The 12,124-nt window shown below is 37.5% G+C and overlaps 1 protein-coding gene across 3 annotated transcripts in view; it reads right to left on the reverse strand.

Annotated features, from left to right (window-relative positions):
* Positions 1 to 924: 924 nt before the first annotated feature.
* Positions 925 to 12,124, reverse strand: part of cdk5rap1 (CDK5 regulatory subunit associated protein 1) — a 312,787-nt gene continuing 301,587 nt past the window's right edge. For all 3 annotated transcript variants that reach the window (XM_067387409.1, XM_067387408.1, XM_067387407.1), the window contains one exon: positions 925 to 1,191. In XM_067387409.1, the coding sequence (XP_067243510.1) occupies positions 1,081 to 1,191 (111 nt within the window). In that variant the 3' untranslated portion in view covers positions 925 to 1,080. The remainder of the gene's footprint in view (positions 1,192 to 12,124) is intronic.

Below are 12,124 nucleotides of genomic sequence, written 5' to 3' on the forward strand. Positions count from 1 at the left end.
TACTAAGAGTAAAAAGTTCTTTTTACTAAGAATTTTTTGACAAGTCAAAACTTTAAACTATTCTAAGAAGCTTTATACATACGGGCCCTGGTTTAAGGCTCATTACAAAACTGTGTCGGGACAGATGAAACCATGGTGGGTCATCTTTGTAATTAAATCAGAAATAGACATTTGATATAGAGTGCAATAAAGCATGATATTTAACCAACTTAACAAGGCTATTATTCACCTTCTGTATGTACTTTAAGTCTGTGACTTAGACAGCATTTTAATCCTTGTTATGCATGACTTCGACTCGTGAAATATCCACTCATGTACGTCCTTTACATAATCATCAGATGATCTCTCGTCGGTGGACAGACTGTAAAGTCACAAGATGCATGATATAATATGAGATGGTGGTAGGCTAATGAACAAATTTAGTTTGTGATCTAATAAGATGCTGCACTGCTTCACTGAATTACAGGCTTGTGACTTATCAGAACCCAAAACGGAATGTATCTTTTGGTCATGCTACACCGCTACTTGCTGGAAAAAGTAGTTGGCTACTGGAAAAGCTACACTGTTTTAAAAGTAACTGAGATACTGATAAGCTACTGAAAAATGTAGTTAAGCTAGAAGTGTCGCCAGCTAGCTAGCTAGCTACTCACCAACACTGTGAGTCACATGGTTTGACTTTGCCTCTGGGTGTTTAAACTCACTTCACTAGGAGTGCTGCTTTGTCTCAATCACTAAGGTTGTTCCGTCATCAGGCCTGCTGTGGTTACATATGTAACTGAGACGGTACACCCAACTACTGGTTGAAAGTATTGTAAACTCAAAAATATAGTAATATGATAATTCATATATACTGCACCTTGGTTTGTTGTCAGTGTGAGTATTCTATAAATTGGAGAACATTTTAGAGAAACTTTATTTGTCACGACATTACATCTTTTACATTTCTTTGTATTTACTCTGCATTTAATATACATTTTGCTTCAATACAATGAATAATGGCAATTTATTTCTTTACTATTAATTTAATTACAGCATGCATCAGTGTACTGAGAAAGGTAACCTGGTATCTCAGGGTCAGCATTAAATAGTCTGTTCGCTCAGAAGATGCTCAGATGGCCATGATTTTCTGTCATTCAGGGAGGAGTGGATCAAGGCATGCCCTCTCAGACTCTGGGAGTTAGCTGATGTGATCTGTTGGAACATTTATCAGTCAGTGACATTCTGTAAAACAAAACACCCATTACAACAGAGCAAAAGTGGTTGCATATTTTTTCTGTTGCTTTACTTTAGTGCCCTACAGTGCAAGTAATTCACTCGCATTAGTAAGTGAAAATTACTGTAAAAGTAGAAAGTATTTGAATGAGTTTTTAAAGTGACATTTGATACCAATATATATTATAGGCCCACATTTGGATTTTAGTATACATATGCTTTTATTAATTCTTAAGACTTCATCTTAGGAATCAAATTTTACACAATACAGACACCTTCATTAAAAAAATGATAGAAAGAATTTCTTTAATGAAAAAAAAAGTATTTTGTAGAGAGGTGTGTGCCAGTTCGTTTAGTGTGCACTCCTCTTTTCTCTTTTTCTTTTTTTTTGTACAGAAAGGGAGTTTGTTGTTTTTCTTTTTAACTTTGGAATGAGGTACGTTATTTTCTACATCGTATTTTGTTGTTCAGGCCATTTACCCTCCTGAAGCATATTTTATCCCACTGTATATCCGACTTGTGTTGGCAGGATTATTGTAGTACGGGGGGACCTACAGGGTAGCAGGGAGAACTTCCACGTTCTCTCCACCAATTTTGTTACCCACCTTCCCTAGACCCTCAGAAGGTGGAATGTAACAAATGGGGGGCTAGTCTTCTTATCAATAAAATCCATTGTAGGTGTGCACCCATTCTTTAGATAAAAAATGTTCATTTTAAAATCGACACAATGAGTATAAAATTATTTATTTCTCTATAAGCAATTGGTTAATGCTGGCATTTTGCCAGGCGGCAAAAAACAACCTCGTCAAGGTAGAAACTAAGGAAGTTCTTCCTGGGGAGATTGCTCCCGAAATGCAAGTTATGATACTGCACTGCAATTTGGTTAAAAGGGTTAGATCTCTAATTAAAACAGCTAGAGAACGATAACTTGTTATTAAAACTTTGCATGGTAGAATTGCAAGCTGTGGAGATATGCAGGAAATCTATTCCAGCCCTGTTTTCCTTCTGCTTCTCGCTCTTTAACCACAACTGATAGTCCTTTATCCACAGTAGTATAACAGGAAACTCCTGAGTTTGATGTTGCCAAGTACATTAAACTTGAGCCTCTGTTTCATGAGATAGAGGTCGATGCTTATTTTGTGGCGAAAGCGTTACTGCTTGCCTGAAAATGTTGTCATTCATTTAAGTGAGCAGAAAATCATGTCACTGCTGCTTTTTTGGCAAGCGAATTTACATTAACACACCATATTGTTTACAGTATACATTAATACATTATCTTAATGTATTTTAGTCTGTATGCCAGTCAAATGCCCTGTTTTCAAATAAAAGCACTTTGATAAAAGACACAACTTGTACATTTACACGTGTGTCAAAAGAAAGTACTCTGTCATACAGTAAAGTCTCATTACATGGGGGTGACCATGGTGTCTGTTTTTTCTGTCTCGACCTATGACATCTCATTGCTGACTGTCACGCATGGAAACGGAGAAATTTAAATGTCAAATTTAAAAAGGTTGCGCTTGTGCAGGCTATGACTAGCCTACTTGGGGTAGAAGATGCAGCATTTACTTCTTATCTGGAACTGTTTCCCTTTCTGACACTGAGCATGGATCTGTTGTGATTCTAAGGGATATCAGCTGTGCTCAGTCTTTTATTCTAAAAGTACTGCTGCTATTCTCTACGGAGTCACATAGTGGCTCTAAAGTTCAAATACATTGGATAGAAATGGGGTGTTCCTCTCCATAATGTTCATTTAGAGTCTGATCTGGTAACCGGGTTAGTTAAGCTTGAAGTGCACTCACAATTACCTATCAAGGATGTTGGCCTTATACTAGGTAACAACCTTGCAGGTGGCAAGGTTTTCCCCTGTCTGATAGTGGTAAGTGAGCTTGATGTGAATGTTTTGTCTGATCTTCATAATTTTCTCTAGCTTTTCCAGCATACGTAATGACACATGCACAGTCTAAAGTACAAAGACATGGCTGACCTCACAGATTCATTCTTGCAGGTCCCCACTGAACTGAAACCCAAAGTTGTTGTTGACCCTAAAAGGACTAAAGACCCAGAAGTGTTCCGCACATCAGAGGAGAGCAGTAGAAAGTAGAGCCTTCTTTAGTTTGCTGTATTGATGCAGTAGTGGACAGAGAACAGGCAGAACTAACGGAAGAGTAACCTACTTTTTGGAGAAGGAGTAAGTGGAAACCTTTGTGTGCTGCCTCAGATGTCAAGAGGTACGACATAACTCTTAAAAATATCTCATAAAAATGTACTCAAGACATTTCAACGTGTCACAAATCATTCTTTTGGCTAGGCTGCAAAACATCTGTGTCAGAGTTTCCTGAGGCAGTTGCCTTGCATACAATTAAAGATCCTGCCGTCATCAAAGCACTTAAGTTCTGTACCAAAACTACTGTGTTGAGTCAGGCAGAGAGTGGGATGAGGGACTCACTTTTTTGATGTTTATTGCTTGTGAGTCTATGTAGGAATCAACTAGGTTTAGTTCAGCCAAACAATTTGAGCACACAATTTGCAGCCCATTGAAAATGCTAAGTGAGAATTTACTGACAACAACAACAAAAACAAAACTCTGTGCTTGTATCAATCTTGGATTATGTCAGTTCTTTTCGAGACCATCTTCCTAAAGCTTGGAAAGTTGCTTGGATGCATTTAATTACTGGCCAGTCTAAAATCAGAGCTTTATTGCCAAGTGTGTATGCGCACAAGTAATTTTTCTTGGAAATGAAGTTTCCAGTGCACACATACAAATACAAAAAGAGACAGTAATAAAATATAAAAAATATAAAAGTATAAAGACACAGTCAGGTTTAGTCATAATTAACATATTTATAGATTATGAACATATTTACAGTTTTATAAATACGAATAAATATTAACTGAATTTACAAAGATGGAAGTTGCAAAGACAGTCTATGGAAGGAAATCTGACAGCATTCTGTCACCAAAAATATCTTTATTTGTGTTTGTCAGATGAACGAAGGTCTTATGGGTGTGGGACAATATGAGGGTGAATAATTAATGACAGAATTTTCATTTTGGGGTGAACTAACCCTTTAAGTGAAGGTACAGATGAGTTGTTTTCTTTGCTCTCTATCACTGTTTACTTGTCTTCAGTAACTGAGTTTTTTTAGGCTAGTATTATTATTTTTTTAATATTGAAAATGGTGATAAGAATTATTAAATTTCAGTGGTAGCCTCGCTGCTCAGTGTTTTGTATCTCCGTATAGCTTTGTTTTCTCTTACTTTTATTGAATCTCGTACTTTTTGTTGCGTATATTATCATTACTTTATATATATACTATTGCCCACCACATTAATCTGACGCCGCCAGCTTGTAATCTTTGAATCTAAATCACTGTTACAACGCGTTTGCATCTCGCTAGCTTGTTTAACTTGTCATCAGTCTTGTGCGCTTCTCTTCCAACGCGTTCATCAAACAGCTGTGGCAACTCGGATCAGTCTACAAACACGGTGAGTTATGTCATCCTTTCCCAGTGTTATATCGTGTTCCATCTGTCACATGTTTAGCATAGCCCTCTCTGTCAGCGATGAGGGATTTACATGTCATAAATGTAGGGAAATAGTCAGGCTGACAGAGAGAATCTCAGAATTACAGACACGCATCCAAACTTTAATCGAGGATAGTAAGAATGCAGGGGCTTCAGATACTGTTTTGGATGCGGCTTAGTGAACTCTGTACATTGTTCGGTTCCGGCTGTAGAGCCCGCGCAGCAGGGCACTTGGGTAACGGTGAGGCGGCCTAGCCGCGGAAAACACCATTCTTCCGTTCCATTAAGAACATCAAACAGGTTCTCCCCACTGAGAATCCTGTTGAAAGTGCCCTAGTAAATGGCGATTCTATTACACGGAACATGAAAATAGAGACACCAGCCACCATAGCCACATGTTTGCCGGGAGCCAGAGCACCTGACATCAAAGCAAATTTAAAAGTGCTGGCTAATGCTAATCGTAAATACTCTAAAATTATTATTCACGTCGGCACAAATGATGTTCGACTTCGCCAGTCGGAGATCACTAAAATTAATATTAAAGAGGTGTGTGAACTCGCAAGTACAATGTCAGGAGAAGTAATTTGCTCTGGTCCCCTTCCTGTTCGTCGGAGTGATGAGATAGTTAGCAGATTATCATCACTCAATGGCTGGCTGTCTAAGTGGTGTCCGCAGAATAATATAGGTTTCATAGATAATTGGAAAAGTTTTTGGGGCAGACCTGACCTGTTGAAAAGAGATGGTATTCATCCCTCCCGGGATGGTGCTGCTCTTCTCTCTAGTAATATGGCACATAGTCTTAGAGCTGAAACATGACAAACTACGGCCCAGGTCAGGAAGCAGACAGACTGGCTAAACCGACTGTCTGCTAGTTGCCTCACATTACAGAAGTCAGATAAATCCCAACACATAGAAACTCTTACACCTAGATATTATCACATAGAGATTGTGTCTGTACCCCGAATTAATAAAAACAAAAAACTTCCAAACACATTTAATGGAAAAAAATTTATTTGATGTTCAACAAATAAAAAATCGAGATAATAATGATAAACAAATGATAAAGCTTGGATTGTTAAATATTATATCACTTTCTTCAAAAGCACTTATTGTAAATGATATTATCACAGACAATAATCTAGATGTGCTGTGTTTGACAGAAACCTGGCTAAAACCGGACGATTACATTACTTTAAATGAGTCTAGCCCTTAAGGTTATGATTATCGACACAATCCTCGACAGAAAGGCAAAGGGGGAGGTGTTTCTGTAATTTATAGTAATATTTACAGTATTAGTCAAAAGTCTTTCAAATATAATTCGTTCGAAGCGATGGTGCTTTACGTAACATTATGTAAGTTGACATTTGTGTTGGCTACTGTATACAGGCCACCAGGACACCATACAGACTTTATTAAAGAATTTGCTGATTTTCTATCAGAGTTAGTACTAGCTGCAGATAAAGTCCTTGTTGTTGGTGATTTTAATATCCATGTAGATAATAAAAAAGACTCATTGGGATTGGCATTTACAGACATTCTAAATTCTATTGGTGTTAGACAACACGTGTCAGGACCCACTCATTGTCGTAATCATACTTTAGATCTAATATTGTCACATGGAATCGATATTAACGCCGTTGAAATTCTGCAGCAGAGTGACGACATCTCAGATCATTATCTAGTCTCGTGTATACTACATTTAGTTAAAGAGGCTAAACTGCCTCCCTGTCATAAATATGGTAGAACCATCACTTCTACCACTAAAGATTGCTTTATAAATAACCTTCCTGATCAGTTTCATCGCCTTAGCATACCAGACAGCTTAGAAGACCTCGATGTTGCAACAGAAACTATTGCCTCTGTCTTTTCCAGCACATTAGATTCAGTCGCTCCTTTGCATTTAAAAAAGATTAAGGAATTTAATCCAATGCCATGGTACAGTGAGCAGACTCGGGCCCTAAAAACTGCAGCCAGAAAAATGGAGCGTAGCTGGAATAAAACCAAACTAGAAGTATTTCGCATTTCGTGGAGAGAGAAAATGATTGAGTACAGAAAGGCCTTAAAAACTGCCAGATCTGCCTATTTTTCAAAACTCTTAGAAGAAAATAAACACAAACCTAGGTATTTATTTGATACAGTGGCTAAATTAACAAGATATAGAAAGCTTCAACTTCTGATGTTCCCAAAGAGCACAGCAGTAACGACTTTATGAACTTCTTTACTTGCAAGATTGATAATATTAGAGAGAAAATTAGAACCATGCAACCGTCTACTACAGTATCGTGTCAGACATTGCATTGTAGTGTCCCTGAGGAAAAATTCATTTCATTTACTGCTTTAGGAGAGGAAGAATTGTCTAAACTTGTTAAATCATCAAAATCAACAACATGTATGTTAGACCCTATACCAACTAAGCTATTGAAAGAGATGCTTTCAGAAGTCATATATCCCCTTCTTAATATTGTTAATTAATCTTTGTCATTAGGATACGTACCAAAAACTTTTAAGCTGGGTATTATTAAACCTCTTATTAAAAAACCACAACTAGATCCTAAAGAATTAGTCAATTACAGGCCGATCTCAAATCTTACTTTTCTGTCAAAAATACTAGAAAAGGCAGTTTCATCGCAACTATGTTCCTTTTTAGAAAGAAATAATATCTGTGAGGATTTCCAGTCAGGATTTAGACCGTACCATAGTACTGAGACTGCTCTCATTAGAGTCACTTATCATCAGATCGTGGTTGTATCTCTCTATTAGTGTTACTGGATCTTAGTGCTGCATTTGACACTATTGATCACAATATTCTCCTAAATAGACTTGAAAATTATGTTGGCATTAGTGGAATTGCATTGGCATGGTTCAAATCATACTTATCTGACCGTTATCAGTTTGTAGTAGTAAACGATGAGATATTATATCGATCACAAGTTAAATATGGAGTACCGCAAGGCTCAGTACTAGGACCATTGCTTTTCACTCTGTACATACTACCCTTGGAAGATATCATTAGGAAGCATGGCGTTAGTTTTCATTGTTACGCTGATGATACTCAGCTCTATATTTCTTCACTATTTCTTTATTTCCTACTACTAAATTCAGAAAAAACAGAGATTCTAATTTTTGGACCAAAAACTTCTTCACGTAATAACCTAGAATATTGTCTAACACTTGATGGCTGCTCTGTTAAGTCTTCGTCGTCAGCTAGGAACCTGGGTGTGCTCTTTGATACCAATCTTTCATTTGAAGGCCATGTTACTAGCATCTGTAAAACCGCTTTCTTCCATCTTAAAAATATATCTAAACTACGACATATGCTCTCAATGAAGAATGCAGAACAGTTAGTTCATGCGTTCATGATCTCAAGGTTAGATTACTGTAACGCTCTACTGGGTGGTTGTTCTTCCCGCTTGATAAATAAACTACAGCTCGTACAAAATGCAGCAGCTAGAGTTCTTACTAGAACTAGGAAGTATGACCATATTAGCCCAGTTCTGTCATCATTGCATTGGGTTCCTGTTAAACATCGTATAGATTTTAAAATCTTGTTAATTACTTACAAAGCACTAAATGGTTTAGCCCCCCAGTACCTAAGCGAGCTCTTGATGCATTATAGTCCTTCACGTTTATTGCGATCTCAGAATTCAGGCCAGCTGATAATACCTAGAATATCGAAATCAACTGCAGGTGGTAGATCCTTCTCCTACTTGGCACCTAAACTGTGGAACAACCTTCCTAGCATTGTTCGGGATGCAGACACACTCTGTCAGTTTAAATCTAGACTAAAAATGCATCTCTTTAACCTGGCATACACATAACACATTATATATTTATATTTTCAAATCCGTTAAATAAATTAGTTCAGCCGGAACCGGGAACACTTTCTATAACACCAGATGTACTTGTTACATCAGAAAAAGAATGGCATCTACGCTAATATTAGTCTTTCTGTTTATCCCGAGGTTTACCGTAGTCAACTGGATTCGGGGCCGTTTCCAGATGAGACCGAGGACCGGTGCCTTGACATGACCACAACGCAGCCCTGAAGTATCAGCAGAGATCGAGTCGACTAGATCATCCATTGTGAAAACATTATCAACACGACAGCCAGTGCCACAGTTTCCTCAAAATTATAATCACGATTATTAATCATATTTATTCTATCAAAAGATTAATGTAACTATGGCTATTTTGCAAGTTCTTTACCAACCTACACTTCACCCAAAAGGCCTGTAGGTGGCACAAAGACTTAAATTTAACCAACTATAATAACTTCGTTAGATGGTAAATCAATACAAAACATGGTTTTGGTGAGCGCTTTGTAATATGTATTCACATTAGATTTTAAAGCAACACAATTCGTTTGCAATAAGACAAACCAGATTCAAATTGCCCGGCAAATTCGTAAAGCAAAGAAAAATCATTTCTAGCTGATCAACATTATGAAAACTGGTAAAACCTTTAGGAACTTCAAAAGATAAAACAGCGAAATTCCTAATATTACTTCCAATATTTCCAAATTATGTTCATTTTCATAGAGCGGGCCAATATCGTGACGATTATTTAAAATCAATCGAGAGAAGCGGATATCGTTATCGTGATAAAATACGATTAATCGTGCAGCCCTAATTTAATTTAATTTGACTTGACATTTGATATTCAACAGTATCCTTGACATTTATTCAACAGTGCTTTTGATCTGCCTGCATTGACACTATTCTTTAAAAGGAAAAATGATATACCAGTTATCAATGTAAAGCTGCTTTGACACAATCTGCATTGTAAAAAGCGCTATATAAATGAAGGTGACTTGACTTGACTTGGTATGAAAAACTGATATCATAAACCTTATTTAAAGCAAAAATTACTATATCATGATATATACACTAGTGAAAAATAAATATACTAAAATGTATTATAATACATTTATTTTATGCTAAGTATATTACAAATGCATTTACATAATTATGTACTTAATATAAATATCCTGCAATTGTACTTTTAAAGTCTGCAAAATTGGAACAAGTATTTTTGTGTTGAGGTCCAACTAAAGATAAAATTACGTACATTTGATTGTGCTAAAGTGGAACAATTGCAAGTATATTTTAGGTACACTTTAAATATCTTGCATTCAAATTATACAGTGATCATACTATCCTTACTAATAGTGATATTAAACACATTTTAGGCTTAAAGGTACAATTTGTGATATTTTTTTCCGCTAGAGGTCACTAGAAGCCTATTCAAAACAAAGGCGTAGTTTGATGACGCCAAGTTTTAGAGCGGAAACTTGGGACATGTGGTCTCTATCTCAACGGATGGTGCAAAAGAATAGGGATTGGAGTCTGGAAGAACTCATGTTCGTGGATGCGATTATTAACGTTACTGTAGTATGAAGCAGAGCAGGACCGAGTGTTGCGGGAGCTGAACGAGGAGCTGGAGCGATTGATCAACACACACCTCACAAGCAGCGGGACTTTTATTATGACACAGTCGCCGGCGCCGCTTCCGCTTTTCCGGTCATGAGTTTACAGGAGCTGTCCTTGTCGACAGAACCAGCGGCAGATGGTAAACAGTAATTATGTTCCATAAATAAGTAACACAATCCACCATAAAACGTGCAAGAAGTAAATAAGGAACTGCTTGAAGCAAGCTAGTGGTTTGCTGGACACTAGACACTACTTCCGCATTTGTCCACGGCACTGTTGTCAAGTGGTTTCTACGTCAGTAAAGGCGGTAACATAGGTAACTGACGTCATTGACAGGCGACTGCACTGCCCCGTGTCACTGTTTAGAATGGGAATTTTCTCATGATTTACAAGTAGTTGAAAACATTAGAGATAGGGATGTCCAGATCCGATCACGTGATCGGAAATCGGGCCCGATCATGTGGTTTCAGACTCGATCGGAATCGGACATTACCTCCCGATCAGGACTCGGATATATATGTATTAGGCGTGCAACGGTTCTAGGTAAAAAATCGAACCATACGGTTCTCCACTTACGGACCGCACTTGCACTGCAGTCCATCTCGAATGACGACGCATCTATTGGTTAATATGGTTTGTTTAAAATAGCAACGTGGAAAACAGACAGAGTTCAGATAATGTATGTTTCAGTCGATGGATGCACAAAACGTTACAACAACGATAATCAGAAAGCGTGGACAAAACAGTCACTCTTTGTAAACTGTTAACTGCGAGTGCCGTCTGCTCTAATGTCCAGTCATTTACGCCGTCATCACCCGTTGATAGCGCGCGAGCGCAGGTGAGACCTGAACAGCACACGTTGCTATCTGTGTTTAAACTAACTCATTTAAGCCTTGCTGATTTAAACCTTCAAGAACAAGACGCGAAAGAGAACTCGCACGCGCTGTGAGAAGATTTGTGTGCGCTCATCCGACGCGCGCACACGCTTATTTCAGTCAGCGCGCAAATACTGAGTTCTCTTTCAAGTCTTGCGCTTCGGCGGCCACATTCATACAAAAATTATGTCAACATGCCCGTCCTAGCGAGTATCCTAGCAAACATAGTCGGTTATGTCTTAAGTGAACGTATATTAGTCGAGAAAGACAGCGCATGTGGAACAGTATGTACTGAATCGTGCATGTCTTAAAGGGAAAACCTCTATTCCTGCTGCCTGTATTTAATGTTAAATCAATCAACAAATAACAAAGAAATCACTCACTGCTCTTGACTGAATCGTTTTTGTAACTTCAATAACGATTAATCTTTATTTATTTTATACAGTAAATAATGTGCAGTGATATTTTATATTTGATTACTATTTGAAAACTGTTAGATACCTGAAAAACCTGAAAAGCACTGTCCCTGGATCTGTTTTTTCGCTCTTCTTTATTCTTTTTTATGTAGGCTATTGAGTATTGGATCGGGACTCGGTATCGGCAGATACTCAAAATCAAATGACTCGGACTCGAGGGCAAAAAAACGTGATCGGGACATCCCTAATTAGAGATATTGTTTGTAATCAGCTGGACAAAATATATAACACTAGCCTAGTGGTTTCTGGATATTTTACTGCAAACATTTTACATATTGTACCTTTAATATTAAGAAATATGCATTGTGCAATAAAGAAGTACTCCAAATGAAGTTTAATTAGAATATTTATGTCAGAAAGCCTCAAGCAACATGTCAGTAAATATATTAATGGGTTTGTAGTTAGTATGGAATACATTTTAAATAAATTTTGGTAGGTTTTTATCACTAGGGCAGACTCTGCATCCATTGCATTTGACATGTTTTCTTACCGTCATGCACCTAACTCGGAAACTCTTAAGAAAATCCAGAGTTACCAAAACTCATAATTATGAGTTGTGCTGATGTTCATGTGCATTTTGTCTCATAAATACATTCTTTCTGATA

This window comes from Chanodichthys erythropterus, chromosome 6 (genome assembly GCF_024489055.1).
Source record: "Chanodichthys erythropterus isolate Z2021 chromosome 6, ASM2448905v1, whole genome shotgun sequence".
In the NCBI taxonomy this organism is placed as follows: domain Eukaryota; kingdom Metazoa; phylum Chordata; class Actinopteri; order Cypriniformes; family Xenocyprididae; genus Chanodichthys; species Chanodichthys erythropterus.